The sequence below is a fragment of the Haliaeetus albicilla genome, chromosome 2 (genome assembly GCF_947461875.1).
Source record: "Haliaeetus albicilla chromosome 2, bHalAlb1.1, whole genome shotgun sequence".
Classification (NCBI taxonomy): domain Eukaryota; kingdom Metazoa; phylum Chordata; class Aves; order Accipitriformes; family Accipitridae; genus Haliaeetus; species Haliaeetus albicilla.
This window is the reverse complement of record NC_091484.1, coordinates 11,936,099-11,958,284: the sequence shown is the minus strand read 5'-3', so window position 1 is coordinate 11,958,284 and position 22,186 is coordinate 11,936,099. Positions and strand designations below refer to the sequence as shown.

Sequence of the window (22,186 nt, the reverse complement as noted above, 5' to 3'; positions counted from 1 at the left end):
CGGGAGGAGCGTGGTCTGACCGGGGCCCGGCTTCCCCCGGCCCCGGCCCGGGCGGGAGCGGCGGCGCGATGGCGGCGGCGTCCAGCGCCATCGCCCTGCGCCAGGCCGGCAACGAGGAGTTCCGCCGCGGGCAGTACGGGCCGGCCGCCGCGCTCTACACCCGCGCGCTGGCGCTGCTGGAGGCCGCAGGTACGGCGCGTCCCGGGCTGGGGGCGGGGGGGGGGGGGGGAGGCGGACGGGCGGACGCCGGCTGAACACCTCTCCCGCTCGTGTCCCGGCGCAGGGGAGGCCGCCGCCGAGGAACGGAGCGTGCTGCTCGCCAACCGCGCCGCCTGCCACCTCAAGGAAGGCGCCTGCAGCCTCTGCGTCGCCGACTGCAGCGGGTGAGCGGCGGCGGGGCCGGGGGCGGCGGGGCCCGAGGGCTCGTTCGCTTGCTTTCCCCACCGTTAGGTTAGGGGTGGGAGGCGAGGCAGGGACGGTGACAGCCCCGGGGCGACCTCGGCCTGCGCCGGCCGCGCCGTCCCTCCGCGGCCTCCCCCCCACCCCGGAGGCCGCCCGCCCGCCCCGGGCTGACGCCGCCCCGGGCATCTCTGTCCGCTCTGTCGCAGCGCCCTCGACCTGGTCCCCTTCGGGATCAAACCCCTCCTCAGGCGGGCCGCCGCCTACGAGGCCCTGGAGAGGTACCAGCTGGCCTACGTGGACTACAAGACGGCGCTGCAGGTGGACTGCTCCATACAGGCGGCACACGACGGCGTCAACAGGTGAGGCTACGGCCTGTGCTCTCGGCGGGTCGTAGGGAAAGGTTTGGGAATACAGCGGCTCGGTTAGCTGCTGCGAGCCTCGGGGTGTTTCTGCAACCGTGGCAGGAGGGAGCTGGGGCCCAAGCACATGAACGAGGCAAGCGAGGCCTGTGATGCTTCGCGTGCTCTCCCTTTGTCTGCTGGCACCCTTAGCTCCTTTCAGGGTGCTGGGTGAGGGCTAGGAACGAATGACCCGGGACTGTTTCTGCTTTGCTCGGTGCCTGGTTTAAAGGAAGTAATAAACTACAAGGTCCCATGCCCTGTCCTTTAAGGCTCCCTATGCTGGCTGGGTTTACGGGCTGCTGTAGTAGTCCTTTTCTCTTTCTGGAGCTGTCTGCTTCACTTTATCGTTTGCCAGACTGAGGAGCATCATGCACATCTCTTGCTCACCCGAGTACTGACAGTCCCACCTCTTGTCCTATGATAGTTCTAGCCCTGCCACCACAAAGGTCCTTTCACTAACGTCCTGGCTGTAGCAGGAACTTAGTTAAGATGCATGTAAAGGGTTTAGTGGAGAGATGCTGTCCTCAATACACAAGCCAGGTTAAAAAGTGACCCTACTGGCTACTGCGTGGCCCATCCAGCCAACAGATGGGGTGACTGCCAGCCATCTCTTCCAGGATGACTAAAGCCCTGCTGGAGAAGGATGGCGTGAACTGGCGCCAGAAGCTTCCGCCAATCCCCACAGTGCCCCTTTCTGCCCAGACGAGGTGGAGCGTTCCTTCTGCCGAAGCCCCTGGGGCAAACGCTCCTCCTGCAACTGCACTGCGGGGAGAACCAGGTGAGAGCAATGCCCTTGGGTCAGGCACAGAGCCCTGTAGCTCAGAAGGGTGATGAACAAGACAGCTGCCACGCCTGCTTGGCATGTCTGCAGCTGGGGCTGAGGCCTGGAGAAACCTGGGCCTGGTTCTGCCACAGCCTTTTTGGCCAATCGTGGATCCTTTGATGTCTCTTGCCTCTGGTATGGGGATATTTGCTTTCTGAGAGGCTGCACTGATCTTGTCAGTTTTATAGTGTTCTGTATTCTTTCACGCTGTTCCCAGATCAGAGCGGTGCTGGCACGGAGAGAGCTCAGTCTCTGAAGGAAGAAGGAAATGAACTTGTAAAGAAAGGAAACCATAAAAAAGCAGTTGAGAAGTACAGTGAGAGTTTAAAGCTCCGCCAGGAATGTGCGACTTACACCAACAGGTACTACTACTCAGCTCGTTGCCCAAGTACTTCTTGGCCCTTTATAAAACCCACTGTGGTATTTCTGACAGAGCTGTCTAATGTTTGCTCCCAAACAAATGAATAAAACAAAAACGCCCACACATGTTCACCCCAAGTGCAGTCTTCCCTGTAGTTTGTATAATGTCCTTTGATCAGGTCCTGCAAAAACCCTTGGAGACACTCATCTTAGGGCTGCTAAGGGATTTCTCCCTTTAATGCTTGTCTGCCAGGACTCTTATTTTGAGTAGTGTCTGCTGCCCCATGAACCACAAATTGCAGACTGCTATACTTAAAGACTCAAAGTACTTCTAAGGCAATTGCAGCAAGCAGAGCATATTCTGGACTGGTATAGATAGGAACCTGCATCCTTGAAGTGCAAGTTCTTAGCTTTAGAGCAGGTTGCTCTAAAAACCCTCCTCTTTTTTCCCCTCCTTTTAACTGAAACAAACTTGAGCTCAAGATGACATAACGTACGAGGATAAAGACTGGTTTTGGAGTCCAGCTTTGCGGTGCGCTGAGTTTGGCTGAGATCCGCTATGGATGTTCCAGCAGCAGATGCTGCTTTTAGCCAAAGGTCTCTAACCAGGTATCTGTATTGCAGAGCTCTCTGTTACCTGACGCTGAAGCAATACAAGGAAGCGGTACAGGACTGCACAGAAGCTCTGAGGTTAGATCCTAAAAATGTTAAGGCACTCTACAGACGTGCTCAAGCACTTAAAGAGCTGAAGGTAAGTCAGTCAGGAGTTTTGAACATTTTTAGGCTAGGACTAGAAGCCTGTTCATGCACGATCAGGGCAAGAGATGCCATTTAGAACTCATTTCTGTGCTAGACAACATCTGCCATCAGGTAACTGAGACCTGTGTGGACTGAGGGGGGTGGTTTCTTTCACATTGCTATTTGCTGGTTGGATCTCATGAGTTTCTCAGGACCAGGTCCTGTTTCTGGACGTGCTGGAAGCAGCTATGTGTTGTGTTGAGCTTTATCTTTTCATGTCTGGTGAGAGATTCTCTAGACAGTACTGGAAGACTTACTGCATTGGCATTGGACTCAGAACCCACTTGATTGATGAAATTGTATTCTCAGCCCTAGTTTAAGCGCATTTTAGAACAGCTACATCGATGCCAGTGCTTAAGCAAGTATAGAGAGGAAGTCAGGGGCTTAGTTGTGTTGCAGGGTAGTAATTCTGCAGCAAGAGCCTTGAACTGCATTTTCAATGTACTAACATTTAAAAAATACTTTCCTTCTAGGATTACAGATCAAGTATTGCCGATATCAAGAGCTTGTTGAAAACTGAACCAAAGAACACAGCTGCACTAAGATTACTGCAAGAACTGAACAGAGCCTAGGGTAACCAAGCAACAAGGAAAGCTTTGTTTTCCACTGCAGAAGAACGCTTTTTCCCTTCTGATGTTGTTACAGGGACCAATCTTAATGCAGAATCGGTATTGAAAACTATCTTCCACAGCTGCTGAGATGTAACAGGTTCTGTGGCAGCACAATGAATGTTAAGACACACAATCTGTATCAAACTATTATCTGGCTCTAAGATCGTTCAAAGTTTTAATGCCCCTCCCTGAGAGGCATATAGGTTAACTTCCTTGGTTGAAGTCAACTTGCCTGTAACTGTTGGCCTCAGGGACTATTTCCATGTTGGCTAAGATGCATGCGAAGTGGCTATTCTCTTTTTGAAGAGCTACAGACAGAGGGGGTTTTGTCCTTATTCAGGTGACACTTTTGCTGCGTTTGTGCTGCTATTACTTAAATAAGGTTGCTGCAGGAACTGCTGCAGTTGCCCTAGCACCACACACCATTCTTGTAACAGGCACAGTTACTTGCACAGGGCCAAGCTTGTTCCCTCTCCCACTTGATGCCTGCTGGCCCTCAGCTGAGTTCCTGCTGCTTAGTGTGGCTGGGCAGATGTTTACAGTAGCAGCTTTCTTTTATTTTTAATTATGCTGCACATTTAAGAAAACAGCAGCAAGTTAAGCCTGCCTTGTTACACTGTGCACTATTTCTTTCAGATTCTGGGTGCTTGGGAATTTTCTAATTGCTTTTTGTGTTGTTTTTTGGTTTGTTTTTTAAAAACCACTTTAGCTCCTCTGTGCCTTTTGGAGCAGTTGCTATGGGGCGTTACAGGGAGAAGGATATGCAGTAACATCCCAGCTGAGGTCTGGCTTACTACTTCAATGCATGTTTATATTTTTTTTTATCTTCTCCTTATCTGGTAGTGATAGCACTGACATAAAATGATAGGTAAAGAGATACTTGGAGTTACTCTATGAACTGTTAAAACCAGTTCTCATTAAAACAGTGTTTATTTTCACTTTAGAGCTGTGTTTTTTACATGATGGATGGTGTAGGGGAACTGGTACACTTTTTTAACCACTTCATACTGTCCCCCCTTTTTGTCAGAGGACTTCAAGCGCTGCAGTACAGTGCCTTGCTCTGTCAGATAGTGACAATCATAGAATCGTTTAGGTTGGAAAAGACCTTCAAGATCGAGTCCAACCATTAACCATGCCCACTAAACCATGTCCTGAAGTACCCTGTCCAACTCACTTTTTGAATATCTCCAGGGATGGTGACTCAACCACTTCCCTGGGCAGCCCATTCCAATGTTTGACAACCCCCTCAGTAAAAAATTTTTTTCCTCATATCTAACCTAAATCTCCCTTGCCTCAACTTGAGGCCATTTCCTCTCGTCCTATCTCCAGCCACCTGACAGAAGAGACCAACACCCACCTCACTACAACCCCCCTTCAGGTAGTTGTAGGAGCGATAAGGTCTCCCCTCGGCCTCCTTTTCTCCAGACTCAACAGCCCCAGCTCCCTCAGCCGCTCCTCATAAGACTTGTGCTCCAGGCCCCTCACCAGCTTGGTTGCCCTCCTCTGAACACGCTCCAGCACCTCCACGTCTTTCCTGTAGTGAGGGGCCCAAAACTGAACACAGGACTCAAGGTGCAGCCTCACCAGTGCCCAGTACAGGGGAACAACCACCTCCCTGTGCCTGCTGGCCACACTCATTGCTCAGTCTTGCACACTGTGCATGGGTGGAGTACTTTAACTAGTAAGTCAAGATGCTGGACAACACTAGACCTAAGCCAACTTACAGTACAGACCAGGAGATAGAAGCTAGCCCATAAGTCAGGGTTCAAATATCTTTGATTCCCACCTTACTTCTCCCAGTAGTCAGTGTTTCAGGCAGGTACCCCACTGAACTGAATTTAGAAAGCAGACAATCCCTCTAATGCCGTTAAAGACAATAGACTTCTTACCTTAGTCTGACATTAAGTACCTTTTTCTAGGTCCCAGGGCTGTACTCTTATCAGCTGTAATGGGCCAGGGCTTGAAACAACTCCTCACAGAGGCGCACAAATTGCTCCATTCACTCCACTCCCACTTCTAAACGTGGCAGCTGCATTGATCCTGCAACCAGCACTCACCCAAGCTCTTAGCAAGTAAGCGTGATGGATTTCAGGGTGGGGAAGCACAGGCCAGCAGTACACAGATAAGCAGAGGAAGGTCATAAAATACAGGAGGAAGAATGGCTTCACTTAGTTAAGAGCTATCCTTTTAACAGCCCTGCTGTTAACTGGAGTGGCAGATACCTGCACTGTTCCATTCATTACAACACCTCTACAGCAGCATTCACCATCTCTTTCCCCTCTCAGCAACAGCAATGCATTTTTGTACCTTATCTCTAAGACTTTCCCCAGCATTACCACCAGGTAGACAAAGATCAAGCACAGCAACAAGACACACTACTTCAAGCTCAGGGTCACTTCTGTCTCCCCTTCTGTTGCAGCAACAGTGCTGCTGTCCATCCAGGGTGCTTCCCAGGCATGCAACGGTAGTGCTGTCCACATGGGCAGCAGGAGAGTGTTTGTCACAGAGGCACGCCTTCATCCACCCTTTCAAAAGCCACAGCAACTCTTCCAGACTGGAGACTCCAGATTCACATTTGCATTGCTGCTCCTGCCTCAACTCCCTAAAGCCTCAGACTTCCCTGAGGAGTTCAGCCAGGGAGCTACTCTGAAAACTTCCAGTACCATCCAGTACACATGGGGATCCACGCTCCAACTTCATCTTTTCTGATAAAGATTTTAAGGACCCTGGTCCTTGTTCACGTCCTTTCATAGACTATTCTGATGTCCTTGTGTTCCTTGGCCCCACTCTGCATTCCTTGTAGCTTTACAGCTGTCTTCTTCAGCCAAGCCATCTAGCATTGTAGGTGGTGTCACAGGCACATCTGAACTGCCCTGTTACACCTGAAAAAAGGTTGCAAACAAGCTAGCCAACAGCAGGATGAAGTTCACCTGTACGGTTCCATTCCAGCTCCTTATGTGCATTATACTCATGCAAATACACATTTTTCTTCTAGAGACAAAGCAAAAAAGCTTCCAGCCAGTTACACTGTGGGAGAAATAACAACTTAAATGAAGGTCCTGTATATTAAGTGGATTAAAGTCCTGTATAAGCATGTCACTGAGAAGGAGGTATCTAAATAGCACACGGTTCAGGCTGAGACATCCACTATGAGGAAAAGAAATATTGAAGGTCAGAGGAAGAATTGGCAAAATAAAGGCAAAAAGGAATGATGATAAGCCCCAGGGAAGAGTCCCAGCTGAGCAGAGCAGACACCATGCAGGAGCAAATGTGTAAGCGATTCTATTAAAATGCTGGCAGGAAAACAAGAGGTAGGAGGGATGACTCAGCAGCAAGCTGAAGTGAGAGTATGATACGGCACAGAAGGAAGAAGGAGACGGCAACACCAGCACACAAGTTGGACAGAAAGTAGGTAGGTGGTGTTGATGGAGGTATGCTCCTGTCAGCTCAAGGAAGCAGTCAAGTAAGGTCAACACATCGCCAGTCTGAAGTACCAAGGAGACTCTAGGCACTGAAATTCCTAACTAGGAAGAGCGGGGCATTAAGGCCAGGATGACTACAGCAACACGCTCTGGGAGAGGCTCAGAGAGCAGAACACAGTAACAACAGGTCCCAGCTACTCCTGCAAGCAGGGAGCGTCCCTGTGGGGCATGATGTGGTTATGAATATTTTCAGGCTCATCAGTGACTCCTTGAAACCACTGGTCAGGAACACACATTGGAGAAGCAGCTTTTGATTTACAGCTACTCCACACTACCTCAAAAGCCGGGTCTTGTGCACCACAGACACATACACACACAGTGTGGTGACCAGCAGAAGACACTCAGTGCCAGCACTCCTGCAGGTGTACAAGGTCCATTACAAAAGGAGAACCATGGGAAAATGATGCCTTTTAAAAGGAAGTTAAAAACAACTAGCTAGAAAAGATAAAATCCAGGTAGATGGTATGAAATTTGCTTAAAGCCATCCTCCTAGAGAGTCAGGAAGGATCAGGAGAGCCTGTTGGTTGGCAATTTCTTCATTTAATCCTATATGTCCCTTCCTGTCAGCTCTTAGGACTGCCATCCCACCAGCATGACAAGTTTCAAACACTAATTACAGCAGCCTGACCTAAGTCCATCCCTCCACCTGCATGAAACAGAGAAAAAGTATTTGCTGTCTTTCTGCAAAGGGAACTAACCCATGCTTTGGGGGTGGAAGCATCAGTTCTTTATTAGTGTCAGCTACAGGAACAAATAAAACTACAGAACTCAATAAATTCACTAAAAATTATGATCAGCACTTGTCATTTCCTGGGCAACTGAACCAGGCTAGGTTCCACACTACATTTTCACAAGATGCTTTCAGTAGCGAGAAAAGAATTAACGTGGGAATTTTTTTACAGGTGCAGGAGGAAGAAATTCTGCAAGGTTTACAATACACACAAAAAAATAGGATGGGGCACTGAAGACAAGCCAGGGTCACTGTACAGGCACAATTCGAAAAGCATGGTGGGCTTGCCGCTGCTGTTCTTCAAAGGCAATGTTCTCAGGGCTCGCTATCAGTCCTGAAGTCTACAAGAAACAAAGAAACCGCATATGCAATTTTCAACTGCTAGAGGAAGAATTTCATCCAGACAAGATGAAATTCACCTGAACTTGGATTAACACAGTTTCTTTGAGATCTCAAGTCAAGAAAATACTATCTTCAAAGGGGTACGTGAGAGTCTGAATTGCTTCTTAATGTGTCTCAGCCTCAGCAGCAGGGCCAGCTCTCCTGATCAAGCCCACACAGGACCACTAACATCTTATAGGGTATCTACTGATAAGGTTCTGCAAAAACCACTGGGAAGTCCCAGGAAAGATTGTGCTTGTCCCCACTAGACCTACAGAAAAGCAAGGTCCTTTCCTATCTTCCTTTCTGGCTGGACAGTCGTTGCCCTTGTCAACATAGGAAGAAAAAAAACAACCCCACATAGAACTATGTCTGCAGTACGATTAAGTCTGGAAAATGGAGGATGCAATTTAAGAAATGGAATATTACAGTCAAAGATACTTATGTTGCTCATCAAGCCTTTCTTGGTCTGGACAAGAAACCCAATCCCTAGTTTCAGAGTCAGAAACCAGAGACCCTGAGCACACCATGCACGCACCAACGCCTGCAACAGCTCCGTGCACCTACCCGCGGTCACTGCAGGAATGCCGTGGTGCTGCTCTTGTGCGATGTCTCGGTAGCCTGGTGCGCTTGGAGAACAGCCACTGCTTCCTCGATCTTACAACAGAGAGCACAAGGTGGGGAGAAGTTGAGTTGCTCCAATGTAGGAGCGCACTGCACAAGAAGTGCAATATTCCAGGTCCTGATCTGGCCTCTGCACAGACCCACTTCCAAGAGGTAAAGGACTTTAATAATAATAAAATCCAAGTCTGCTGCTTTTGCAGGAGACTGATCAGCCCAAAGATCTCTTCTGCCTCTTCCCTAGGGAAATGCTGGGGCACCTCTCCTTTTCTATAGGAGTCAGAACTTGCCAGAGAAAAATCAGACTTCTCCGTAGGTGAAGCTGCCTGACACCACCCAGCAGAGCTCAGGCTCCTTCACAAAAATGTCAATGAAAGGGTAAAAGTAAATCCTGTCTCCAAGGAGCAACAAGGAGATGCAGTCAATTCACTGCAACTGTTTTGATAGGAGCCAAAGCTGAACACTCACCAGGATTAAGGAGGAAACTGAAGAAATGCTGCAGAGAGGCAGCGTTTATCTGGTTTCTATTCTCAGGAAAGAACATCTCCCTATCTCCTTCCGGAAAGCAACACCCACCCTGCTTTTCCCCTCTCACTTCCCAGCCACCTCCAAACCACCCTCAGAGCTTGGCCTGGGCTTTTAGGGAGCTGCTCCGAGCTTCTCCTTTTGCTGAAGGTGGGCAGGCATTCAGGCACTGGGTGGAGTGCCATCAATGTGGGGCCCTTTCTGCTCATTTTTCCACTTATAAAAAAAAGAAAACAAAACCAAAACCAAAAAAACCCCAGCTACTTTCTCTTCCCAGGGCTATCAACATCCTTGGCCCATCTTATGGGCCATGATCACCTTTCCTTGCAGCAGCAGGTTAGCCCTTTGGGATGTGATTTGTTCAGGCACCAAGTGCCTCCTACCTTGCAGTGCAGGGAGTCGGGGGACTCTAGGAGCAGCAGCAGCTCGGTGTTATCAATCTCCAGCAGCATCCCAGTGATCTTGCCAGCCAGCGAGGGATGCGTTGCATGGATCAGAGGGTAGAGGCGCTCACCTGCTCCAAACACCAGGGAGGACATCAGCGCTGTGCAAGACCTCCAGCATTTTCAAACCCAGTGCAAGCCCTCCTGCCCTCCCAGGTCTGTCCTTTCAACTGAAAAGGGATACAAGGGTGGTGATGGTAGTGGAGGGGAAAAAAAAAAAATTAAAATCACTGCTCGCAAGCAAATGTACGCCAGCATGTCACAGCAACAGCGTTTGCAGGCAGGGAAGCTGCCAGGTAAAGCCAGACAGCAGCAGGCATCTACTGTGGGAGAAGGGCAGTGGAACGGTGAGTGCTGCCCACGCCTGCCCACCAGCATGCACGTGAAAGGACCTGCTTCTGCAGGAGCAGTTTCCTCCTGGGGCGGGAAAAGCTGGTCCATGCTATGCTTTTGCCATGCCAAGCTGGCGAGGCAGGCAGAGCAGGGCAGCGTCCCTGCAGCAGGGTGAGCGATCCCCTCCCACGCCACGGGCACCGGCCGCTCCACCAGCAGGACACCAGACAGCGCCCAAAGCCCAAGGACTGTGCGGCAGAGCTGACCCTAACCCCTACGGCCACCAAGCTGTTCATCAGCGCCTGAGCATGGCGATGCAGGATGGCTCAGAGTTCAGGGGAATTGCACATGCCCTGGTGCAGTCTGGTCGGGCAGGATGGAGCTCTGCCTCTCCTGCAGAGCTTCGCCAGACACTGTCTCGCTGCTAGGCAGCTAATACAGACAGGGAGTGGTTTTGCTGCTTCCATACCCTTCCAACACAGCCTGAATTTATTTATTTTTTTTAAAAGCAGCATAATATCAGAGCAGTGACACAAAGGCTTACAGCTTCTCCTAGCAGCTAAGTTTTCCCTGGTGCATGCAAGTCCACATGCCCACACAGCCCCACAGCTGGATCTTCTCCAGCAGTACAGCCATGACACCCACCTATCATTTGCTTCTGCTCCTGAGGAGGGGCTGCTGCAAGCATAGATGCTGTCAGCGGCTCCTGCCCCTGGACATGCACAGCAGGTTCTCCCGCCTGGAGAAAAAACAGAGAAGAGCAGCAATCAAAGGCTGGAGCGACGTGCGAGTTACCTGGCGTGCAGGAATGGTGCTGGTCCCCAAACACAGTGGAGCATTTCCCCCTCCCGAGATGCTGATGCAGACTCCGGGATTGCCTGTTTGTATCCAAATGCTGGCTTCCAGGAAAGCTGGAGCCAGGCATCGCAGCTGCACGGCTATTGGATCCATAGCCCCAGTTACCCCAGCAGCCCCCAAGAAAAGTCCCCATAGCACTAGTCATGAACAGAGCCATGGGGCTGCCTGGGGTCAGTAGTCACGTTAACCCAGAGCAGGACCAGGACTGAATGCAACGTTGCGGTGGCTGTGCCAAAGCCAGGAGCCCACAGAGCTGTTACCTGCGGGGCCACCACGGGCGGGTGGGCATTCCTGACAGCTGAGGAGTACTTGTACTGCGGGGCACCCCGTGGCAGGGTGGGCGAGGAGGGCACCCGGGCGCTGACCGTCTGCGTCCCAATGTTGGCTGCAACAGGGATGGGAACATTTCTAAGGAGGAGCCCATTAAACACATGCCTGCACTGGGGAGGCTGAAGCCACAAGGGCAGTGTGCTCAGCCAGAGGGTCCAAAAAATTCCCCCATGGGCTCAAAGCAGCCCCCAGGTCAAAGGCAGCTTCCCCAGGACAGGCAGGGCACTGCCATCCTGCCCGCTGGGCTGGGGCGGTCTGATTTTGTGCAGGGGACAGGAGAGCTGGCAAAGGCACCTAACACCTCGTTGTCTCTCCTCCAGAAATGCCCATCTGCTTCAGCAGCCAGAGGACGAGGACAGCACCGAGAAGGGTGGGCTGCAAGAGCAAGTGCCCCTGGGCCGCAGCTCACCCTGGCTCCCCTCCTGCAGGGAGGCGAGGGCAGAGAAACGAGGGGACAAGGACAAAGGGAGAGGGGACGAGCCAAAGACAGCCCTCCTCGTCCCCTTACTTGCTTCAGCAATAAGGCACTCAACACCACAGATGACCTTGGGCTAAACTGCACAAAGCTGGGAGGGTTCTAGGTAGATGCTGCCCCACCAGACGGTCCTATGTTTTGGGGGGCATCAGACCTTCACCCACTCACGAAGTGGGCAGCTTCCACCCTACACTACTTAAGTCTCTCCTCAAAGCCTGTCCACAGAGGAGCCTCAGAAGGGGCTACGCTGTGAGCCCCGGTGAGCATCCTCCTCTTCCTCACTCACACAAAAGGCAGGGGGGTGACAGGACAGACACGGGGTTGAAGCAGTCTCGGGGTGAGGAGTGCTCTGGGCACCACTTGCAGGACAGAACCTGGGTCACCACCCCACCAGCCCTGCAGTGGCACAGCCACGTCATGCTGGCAAGGTGGAGGGGACGCCCCGGGACACAGGGACAGCCCCAGCACAGCCAGGCACTGGGGATGCCAGCAAGGTCTGGTTCTCAAGCCACAGCTCCAAACACCTCTAACATGAGTGTGTTTTACTGGAGGCTTGGCCTTGGCAGCAGTTCAGCCAGAGCCTGTAAGAACCTCTGCTTCTGCCCAAGAGGTCCTTTCCCAACCTCCACCTCAGTATGAGCACTAAGCCTAGGGTGCTGTGACTGCATTGTCATCATCTTTAACGAACATATTCAAGGAGCAGCAGCCAATGAGACCAATCTGCATATCAGAGACCTGTCCCATTACCTGAAAGACCACAACCTTCCCCAAAAGTTACATGCTTATTTACTACAGACACCGCTCCAGTCCCATCACACCCGAGGGCAGACTCTTCCATGAGCAATCCCACAAACCATTCCATCTTCAGAGGCAGACCCAAGCTCACAGCAAGCACCCTTGCCAATGCACAGCCGCTACGGCGATGTCCGAGCCGGGTCCTTCCCCCACTCACCCACTCTCTGGGCCTGGGGGGGCACGCGGGGCACCTGGGTGGAGGCCTGTCTCATGGTGCTGATGTTGGACAGCAGGCGCCGAGGCGGCACGGCAGCCCTCAGGATGGGGGTAGCTGCAGGATATGCTGCTGTAGAGATGGAGCATAATTAATAAAGCTTCTTGATAGCAAAGACATGGAAGGACACGCGGTGGGGGAGCGACTGTGGTGGGGGAAAGGTCAGGAGCACCTCATCTCCAGGGCCAACCCTAGCATCTCATCCCCTGGTGCCCATCACCATGACCCGTGCACCAAACCCCCGTGCAATTCTCTGGGCAACAGCCCCCCATGGCTACATGCTTTGTGCTGCTTTTACAGACCCTTGGTCTCTAACCAAGCCCAGCTCATGCCGAGAGCTCCCAGGGAGAGACAGGCTGACTCACAGGGAGGCCGGGAGGGCTGCGCACTCCAGCGAGTGGCATGACGGACTGGGATAACTGGGCTGGGGCTGTAGAAGGTAGCTCTGGTTTGTGGCTAGGAAAGGAGAACACGTTATCCAAGGTGACTTGGGAGCTAAGCCAGATCTAACCCAGAGCATCTCAGTGGCTGCGGCACGCAGACAGACAAGCCAAAACCATGCTCTGCAGCATGCCAGGGCACTTAAAGATCAACATCCAGTCCTGCTGCCTGCGTGTCCTCCAGCAGCTCCACTTATCTCCTCCCCGTGAGCTTTTGCACCTCTGTAACCCTTCTCCCTCCCCTTGTTTCATCAGCAGACTTGTGGTCCATGCTTACACCCTCCCACCAAACTCCTCCTTGGTTCCCTCCTCTGAGGAGCAGTCAGTAGCTACTAAATCCCCAGCCCCTCGCCTGGAGCACCCACACCCCACCAGCATTTTGGCAAGCCCTGCCGCTCACGCAGAAGCCCAGCACTGATCCCACCGGTCCCACTAATCCCACGCCAGTGTGCGTCCGGGGCTGCACAACCCAAGATAGGCTCCTTGGCCCGACTCCCACTCCCCTCCTCCCACCCAGGGCAAATTCGGGTCCCCATGCAAGGCTGCCATTCAGGAGCGGGGACTCACCTGTGGGATTGGGGGTAGGAAGTACCCTGGGGGGGGCTGGAAGGAGCCCAGGAGAGGGCCAGGCAGGGCCCTCATGGTGGCTAATCTCTGCATGTACTGGTTGGTGAGGATTGCTTTCCGCTCCTCTTTCCTTTGAGCGAGCGCGACGTAGAGGGGCTTAGTGCTGACGATCCGTCCGTTCATTTCTGTCACGGCCTTGGTAGCCTCTTCTGGGGAGGAAAAACATACAAACCCAAACCCTTTGCTGTGGCCACCCTCTGTCATCACCTAAAATTGGATTAGAACAAGACAGCTAAGTCCACAGATCACTGCAGTAGCCACGAAGCACGGCGCAGCGGGGGAGTACACAGGATCTGCCGGCCGCGGGCACCCCATTGCAGCCCTCACGTCCAGGGCGGGATGGATGGGGCTGTGCCCGTGGGGCTCCACGGAGAGGCTTCTTCGGGGAAGGGGAGGATTTGCTCAGGCAAAACGGGTAGGTTTGGGAAATGAAGACGGCAGAGTCTGGGCCAGCCTGAGATCTGCAGCCTGTGATCTTCCAGGGGGTCTGTGCCCCAGCCCCGCAGGACCCATGGGCCAGCAATGCTCCGGTGCTTAATGCCACAGGAGCCAGCAAGGGCTGGGATCAGTGGGATACCGTGCCCTGCCCGAGGGCCAGGCAGCATCTGTCCCTGGCAGCTGGCAGGTTACAGGTATCTGACCTTAAAAGCCAGACCATCCCTCTGCACCCGTATGCACGGCCTTCGAGAGAAGCTTGACATCAGTCTTGGTGGCAAGACTGACACTTTTATGGTTTTCCAAAAGGCAAAACACCAGCCTGTCACCACGCTCTCCCCACAGCGAGGTGGCTTGTGGGTCATTTCCATTGTGCAATATTCAGAATGATGTGGCTTTTAAGGTCCCATACCCTGCACCTCAGTGGGGCTGGGGTAACTCAGCAAAGCTACAAGATACTTGCTGAATCAATAAGCTCCTCAGGACAGCGTGGGGTACAAGTGGCATGTCAGTTACACTTGGCTTGAGATACAAGCCATCAGCAGGGAACTATAACTCAACAGGATGATAATCCTGAGCCATTTCTAAGGGCTGAGCACACTGGCCGGCTGACCCCAGGAGCCCCAGCGACAGTCCCAGTCCCTCACCTTGGCACTGGTGATGGTGCCATAAGGAGAGAACTCCTTCCTCAGCCTCTCATCATCTATCCCGTCATCCAGGTTCTTCACGTACAGGTTGACCCCCTGCAAACAGGCAAAAAAGCAGCTTGGGCTCCCAAAGTTTACAGCAGCTTTTCAAGCTGGATGCGTGTTTCACCAGCAGCTCAGCCAGAAGGTGGGATGTCCCACAAACACGTCCTCTCCAGAGCTGCCTCAGGACCGGTGATGTGGAGAGGAGCCAGGACCGCGCGTGCGCTCCACTCATAGGCGAGACACCCCGAGTGAAGAGGGCACCCAGACTATCGCTATGAAGCTGCTCCAAGACCTCAGGAAGCTGCCTCATTTCCAGACTAATATTTTAATTTCTGGAAAAGAGCAAACCCATTTGTTCACCTGCCAATATCATCCTGGGTTTAGATCTCTCTCCTCTTTCCTGATACTGCTTCTCAGGACATTACCAGGCAGTGGATTCCTGTGCAGGTCTTAATCGCAGAAGGGACCAGCACACTGATCTGCTCTGGGGAGCCCTGTGCTGTTCCCAAGACAAGGATGTCCCTGGATGCCCTGGCCATGTCCCTGCTGCAGACTTCAGGACGGAGCATCCCGCTCTCCCCTTACCTGGTACCTGCTCACTCGCTCCTGCTTGATCTGCTCAAATTTCCGCTTCAGCTCACTCTGGCGCTCCAGCCGCTTCTGGGCTCGGCCCACGTACACTATCCGCCCGTTGATCTCCTTCCCGTTCATGTCGGCCACCGCCTGCCAGTGGAGGGAAGGGCTCTGAGCACAGCGGGAAGCCAAGAGCCATGGCTCTACTCTTCACCCACCCCCCCAGTCCAGCCCCACCATGAGCAGAGACCTCCCTGGGCAAGGGCAGGGAAGCAGCTCTGCTCCCCTTTGCCAGGTCCTGCCCATCCAGACACCCCTGCCAGTACCAGCACCCAGGCAAGCACAAAGCCAGTGAGGTTGCCCCGCAAGGAGAGGTGGGAACATCAGCAGGGCACAAGCTCGGGGCTGAGACAGCAGACAGGTAGCAAGGAGCCTCTTGCCTTCTGGGCTTCTTCGTGCTTCTCGAAGTTGACAAATCCAAAGCCCTTTGAGCGGCCAGTGCTGTCCATCATGACTTTGACACTTAGCGTCTTTCCTGCAATAGGAAAGGGAAGTATCTGTCTGAAGAAGGGTGCCCACTGAGGGGGTGCTGCCAGCATGCAGCACCATGCTTGGGAGCCACCACGAGATGCCAGTCCAGCGAGGAGACCGGACGGCCATGGCAGCATGGAGGAGCCAAGCGGGAGGACAGACAGTGGGATCCCTGCTGCAAGGCAGGAATGGGAGGCTGCCTGTGTCAGTGAGGGCAATCCCTCCCGCCCTGGATGCTGCTTTCATTGTTCTTGGCTCTTCAGTTTCTCTAGCTAGTGCACTGAGTTCCTTCGGCCAGAAGTTATCATCTCCCTTATACATGAACACATATACTGGGTTCGTATGAAGGGTATTCACAAATTACCTGAGATAACACTGGCCAAGCATGGACAGTATTGGTCCATGGGCTGGTACAACACTAAACCCTGTCACAAGAGGCATCCTCCAGCAATGGGCTAAACTGAAAAGCCTTTTTTGCTTTAAATTCAGACTCAGCATCTCTTATTCCCAGGGCTCCTATAACCAGACAGCACACTAGTTTCAAGACAATTTAAAAAAACAACAAAACAAACAAAAAAACAACAAACACTTCTGTTACTCAAGAAAGTAAAAAACTTCTTTTTTTTCAGGAAAGCACCTAATACAAGTTATCCTCCATCATAGCAGCAAAATTGTCAGGACATTACATGCACTTAAGCCACTGCACTCCTTTGGTGAGGTGTTGTTTCAGCAAGTCAGACCCTGTCAAGAGAAGGGGCTTGGTATTTCAGGCAAGCTCTTTCCCCAGCTTTCTTTGCAGTTGCCCCAAATCCAGTTTATCAGACATGAGGATACTTTGCTTCAACAACTGTACTCACCAAACTTGGAGAATATTTCCTGCAGTCTGTCATCATCCATGTCATCCCCAAAGTTTTTGATGTAGACGTTGGTGAACTCCATCGCCCTAGCCCCAAACTCTGCCTCACGCTCTTTGCGGGATTTGAAATGGCCAACAAATCTGCAGGAAGCAAGGAAAGGGACATGAAACCCTCCGTGTCAGGCACAGGCACATCTGTCTCGGTACAGTCCATGAGAGACCCCGTCACCTCAGGCCATGCTTTGCTCACCCATAAACCCACCCTGTGTTTCACATCCAACAACTTCAGCATGTCCCACTCTGGTGTTCCCCTACCCAGACCCCAACTGGCACTACTGGAATGGGGAGAGTGGTGACACAGGGCACAGCCCTGTGCTGGGGATGTCACCCCAGGAGATGCCAAAAGATCCCAAAGAATGCCACCAAGTGCCAGCTCTCTTCCTCTGAGGTATCCCCAAGCCTCTTGGGCAGCCGCTTGCCTCTGCAGAGGCAGGGACGTAGAGAATAAGGTGACGCAATGTAAGCGGAGAGCCAAAGAACAACAAAACCTCTTCCTGCCCAGATTATCTGATGCTGACAGCTGAGATCGAGGACCAGCCCTGCTTCGTGGGCAAGTGTTACACCACCTCAGCAATTAAACACAGCCCGGGCTTGGACTCCTTCCCTACCATCAGGAATGGCTCCAAACCCCTATCACACTTCCACCAGCATTGCCCACGAGTGACTCACTGCCCCGGCGAGCAGCAGAGCCACTGTACCCAGCGGGGACTGGGTGGGAAGAGTGGAGAAACCAGAGAGCAGCAGGAGGTGGCAGCCCAAGCAGAGCAGGCATTTGCTCCGGAGTGTGCACCAAGGCAAGGGAGGAGCAAAGCCAAGTGCCGAGCCAAGAAGACGCTCTCCTCTCCGGCACTTACACCTTCCGGTCGTTGAGCAACATCCCATTCATGGTCTCGATGGCCCGAGTCGCTGCCTCGTGAGTCTCAAAGTGAACAAAGCCATAGCCACGGGATCCGTTTTCATCACAGACCACCTACAAACACAGAGGAAGGAGGAGGAAAAAGACAGAGACACTGGTGTTCTCCACACCTGCACACAAGTAAGTCACAGCAAAACCCACCCTCATTTTTCAGGGGCATTTACCCTCCCTGACATCCTGCTCCCGCTGCAGCTGAGCCGTGTTGGGATGTTGGCAGCAGGTCAGGGAGCTGGGTGAGCCCAGGGCCAGACCCTTAGTGCTTTATATGATGCCCAGGAGCTTGTGGCTCACCAAGACCCAAGTGCCATTGATGCACTGAGCTCAGACAGGACAACATACATCTCTGTGCAGGCAATGGAAAGAAGGGGGGGCAGGGGGAAAAGTCCCCATTTGCAGGGAAACATAGCAGGGCCTTTTGGCTTCAAAGCAGGTGGGAACTGAGGAAACTTCATGGGAAGCGAAATGAGAAAGTGAATTTCAGCTGGCTGGAGCATGCTGCCGAGAACGCAGGGCAGCTCTGCAGCAAGCCCTCTCCTGCCCATGGGCGTGTGTACCTTGCACGACAGGATGTTTCCGAAGGCAGAGAAAGTGTCGTATAGGGCTTTGTTATCAATGGAGTCGTCCAGGTTCTTGATGAAGACGTTTCCAACCCCCGACTTCCTGAGCCCGGGGTCCCGCTGGGACCACATGATGCGGATGGGACGGCCTTTGATCACTTCAAAGTTCATGGTGTCCAGGGCTCGCTCAGCTGGTAAAGAAGTGAGTACAGGGGGAAGAGAGGAGGGTAACAGAAACAGATCTCCTTCACATCCTACAGCAGCTGAGATGGGCACAGGAATCAGGGATACTGTTGGACAGAGGCTCGTTAACCTAAATGAGACAGGCAGCTCTGCCTCCCAGGGCAGCAGGGCCAGGTAGGGGCTGCTCTGCTCCCCTCCACCCACACCACTCCTTCTTTCCCCCCCCCCAAAGCATGTCTGACTCCCGCGGGATCATCCATTTCACTGCAAGATCCAGTTTGGCAGATGCCCAACTCATTTACCCAGTAAGGATTTTGGTCTCCAGGGCAACTAACCCAACACCTTCCCATCACCACTGCCTCGCTCCAGCATGAAACACCTTTCGGTTTCAGCACTGTATCACTGCGATGCCTGCCAGGAGAGGGGCTTCACTTCACGCCGTGAGCCAGCAGGCAGTTGGCTGCCCTGGGGAAGGGCAGAAGGAGTTTTGGTGCCCTTCTCCATCAGCTTTTGGAGGGAGGTGACTCTTGCAAGTCACCTTCCTCCCCCCACAAGCCCAAAGCCCAGCTGCTGCATCCTCTCCCAGTCCTTAAGAAGAGATGGGAGTGGGATGGGTCACCATCTGAGAGCACACTGGGATTAGTTACAACCAAAACTCAACATCAGCAGAATATTGCCCAAGCCCCAACAGCTGATGCATCCATTCAGACAACTGCTCCCCCCTTTTCCGCTGCCTGCCCTTCCATCTCTTGCATGCCCCAAGCCCCTGTTGCGAGGCAGCTCCTTGGGGCTGTGTTACAGGGAGCGTACCATCCACAGGCTGCTGGAAGTTTATGTAGGCATAGCCCAGTGATCGGCGTGTGGCAACATCCCGACAGACTCGGATGGACATGATGGGCCCAGCAGGCGAGAACTTCTCGTAGAGCATGGCTTCGGTCACATCCGGGTGGAGGTCTCCCACGTAGAGAGAAGCTAACGGATAGCCAGGGCCACTAGCGTTCATGGTCAATCACAAAGCTCAGCTGCAGAGGAAGACAGACCCGAGGCTTCAGAGCACAGGTTTTGGATCACACGCAGCAACCACAGACCCACGCTGGGGCTGGCCCCACCACAGCAGTGTGAGCCATGCCCTTCCCACCAACAGTGGTAGGGCCAGGAATGCCCTAAAGATGCTGCAGTTCCCAAATTTTTCAGGGACATTTCAATGTCGGTGCAAAAGCTGAGCTGCAGCGATCTGCACATCACAGCCCTCCCACACCTGGGCAACAGCCAGAGGGGTGCAACACACCCCACAGCCCGATTTGCTCCTTTCGGCACTCAAAACCCAAGAGAAATAAAACGGGAGTTTAATTCCTCAGAAGGTAAATAGCCCTTTGCCACCAGGGGCTTCCATTTTAATTCCTCCCTAACGGCTCCCTCCAGTTGGCCGCTCAGCCAGAGCAAACCCAAGGAGCAAAGGTTTGCTTTGATGCACAGTGCTGCCCTGCCAGGGCAGCAGCTTCCCACGAGCAGCCCTGCAACCCACGCTCCCAGTGACCCTCTCCATCTCTAAGAAGGCAAACACAGGTTTTTAGCCAGCCTTTCTCAATTTCTCAGCTTGCTGACGAGGCCCTCAAAGCAGGAAAACTGACGCTCAGTCTCTCACTGGTTTTAGCTGGGTATAAAGTTGCGTGTGAAGATGACAGTCGCTGTCTGAGACCCCCGAGGTACTGGCTGGGAAAAGAGAAATGCAGCTCCTGCCCTGAGAGCTTATAAGCCCATCTTTGGGGCTCTTACCTTAAAGCTCAAAAGACCCGAGACACTTATCAAGATACCCTACGGATGCCCAGAATAAACGCAGACGCATAGGAGAGCCGCATTAAGCAATCCCTCAGTCAAAGGCGAGTCAGCACGGCGGGCAGAAGATGGAAGAGCCGTGCATCAGCCCCGTGAGCCAGCCCGGCTCCTCCCGCGGCCCTCACAGCAAGGCCGGCAGCAAAACAAAGTCGGGCTGAGAGCGCAGACCCAGCATTCCCCTGCGGCTGGCGGGGCAAAGAGCGAGGGAAGGGAGTTAAGAACGGAGAGGAGGAAGGCAGAGCGGCGAGGGTCAGGCAGAGATCCTGCCCGGCCCGGGCAGCAGCGGTGCGGTACAGCCCCACCGCCGCCGGCTGCCGAGGGCCCAGCGGCAGAGCCCCTGCGCCCGGCAACGGGACCGAGCACACGCAGCCGGCGGCAAGCGGCGGGCTGCTCGCCCTGCCCGGCCCCGCTCCGCCGGCGGGGACCACCGGCCACCCCCGCCCCGGCAGCACCCGTCCTCGCCGGCGCGGAGCCGGGCGGCGGGCCCCGCACTCACGCCGAGCGCTCCGCCGGGCTCGGCTCGCAGCTCCGCTCCGGCGGCGGCAGCCGCCACCGCCCGCCTCTTCCCGCGGCGGCGGCGGGGGCGGGACGGGCGGGACGGGGCCCTCCCCACCCCCCGCCAGCTGCGGCCCGGGCCGGCCCCGCCCGGCCCCGAGCTGCGCCGGTAACACCCCCCCCGCACCCCGGGCAGGGCTGGGCGGGGGAGCCGTAGCCCCGCGGAGCTCAGGGGTTGGGGCGGGGAGCCAGCAGCTGCATCTCCTACGGCTTTTGCCAAGTGCAGCCGGGGCGGCTGCCTGCGTTCCTGGTGTCTGTGGAGAGGAAGGGCAGGGTAACGGGGCCGCGCTTCGGCCTTGGCCGCTGCCAGCGCTTGCCAACGCTGCGTGGCCCACCCACGCGTTTCTGGGAAATCACCTGCAAGGTCTGGGAGGCGATTCCCTCAAGCTAAGAAATCCAGGCAGGAGCCGGTAAGATACGCGCCGCTGGGTACAAACCCGCTCGGGCGCTCCCGAACTCCACCGCCAGCTCCCTCAACGCCCAACGGAGGCCCCTGGTCTCTGCCATCACCCGTTGTCTGGATGACACATGAGTGTTGTAAGGTCACCTTCGTCCACGGAGATCACACCCCAGCTGTGCTGGGCGTACCGGTACGTGTGTGAGAGGTGATGATTTGCCACTAAAGGACTTGCTGCGCAGCCGAAACGCTGGATGAAAAAGCCCAGGAGCCTAGGGCACTTCCACCAGCAACTTCCCCAGCACCACTGTGTCTGTGGGGCTGGCCTGGTCCCGAGTCACCAGCACCTCCACATTTCAGCCAGACCCATTCCTCGGCCACACACCCTCTGCTTCCACACTTTTAAGCCGGGAAGCTAGTGCAGCAGGACAAGTGTCTCACATTGTCTTCAGCTGAACAGGTCTGCTGGATTTCATGAAAAAAGCTGATTCCTCTGCTGCCACGGAGTCCTTGAACGCTGCTCAGGAGACACAGGAGTCTGCTCCAGGCAGCACCACGTTAAAGCAAAACTAATCCAAGCATGGTTGCCTAGCTCCACCCCATCCCAGACTCTTGGAAGGGTCAGCTGCAGTGCAGATCAGGAGAAACCTTACCTTCCCAAAAGCCTTCTGGTGGTTTCCCACACTGAACCACCTCACCCAGAGGTCAGATGAGCATCAGTGCCAGCAACAAGAAGCCCCAGCAGCACCAATTATTTCAGTTAAACAGAGTACACCTGGACTCTTACTGTGGCTGGGCCAGCTGGAATGCCCTTTCCCAAAAAGACAGAATTACTTGAAAAATTAAGATCTTCCTTCAACTCATCACTGCTGCAGACCAGTCTCCTGGACTCATAATTTCCCCCAAAAGAGACAGTAAGGATGGGAGATACTATCTGAATGAACCG

At 53.8% G+C, this 22,186-nt stretch overlaps 2 protein-coding genes across 2 annotated transcripts; one reads left to right on the top strand and one right to left on the bottom strand.

Moving 5' to 3' along the window:
- Positions 1–12: 12 nt before the first annotated feature.
- On the top strand, positions 13–4,338 carry TOMM34 (translocase of outer mitochondrial membrane 34). Its single transcript, XM_069806547.1, has 7 exons — positions 13–189; positions 284–383; positions 609–761; positions 1,421–1,581; positions 1,844–1,988; positions 2,611–2,737; positions 3,258–4,338. The coding sequence occupies exons 1-7, from the start codon at positions 69–71 to the stop codon at positions 3,354–3,356; spliced, it is 906 nt and encodes a 301-aa protein (XP_069662648.1). The 5' UTR covers positions 13–68; the 3' UTR covers positions 3,357–4,338.
- A 3,205-nt stretch (positions 4,339–7,543) lies between these two features.
- PABPC1L (poly(A) binding protein cytoplasmic 1 like) lies at positions 7,544–20,859 on the bottom strand. The gene is made up of 16 exons (XM_069806542.1): positions 20,785–20,859; positions 19,263–19,474; positions 18,267–18,460; positions 17,651–17,766; positions 16,738–16,877; positions 15,790–15,884; positions 15,362–15,499; positions 14,732–14,827; positions 13,590–13,856; positions 12,948–13,038; positions 12,526–12,651; positions 11,029–11,153; positions 10,556–10,649; positions 9,518–9,648; positions 8,556–8,645; positions 7,544–7,948 (listed from the first exon to the last, which is right to left on the bottom strand). Exons 2-15 carry the CDS (start codon positions 19,453–19,455, stop codon positions 8,562–8,564), a joined length of 1,890 nt encoding a protein of 629 aa, XP_069662643.1. The 5' UTR covers positions 19,456–19,474; positions 20,785–20,859; the 3' UTR covers positions 7,544–7,948; positions 8,556–8,561.
- Between the last annotated feature and the right edge of the window lie 1,327 nt (positions 20,860–22,186).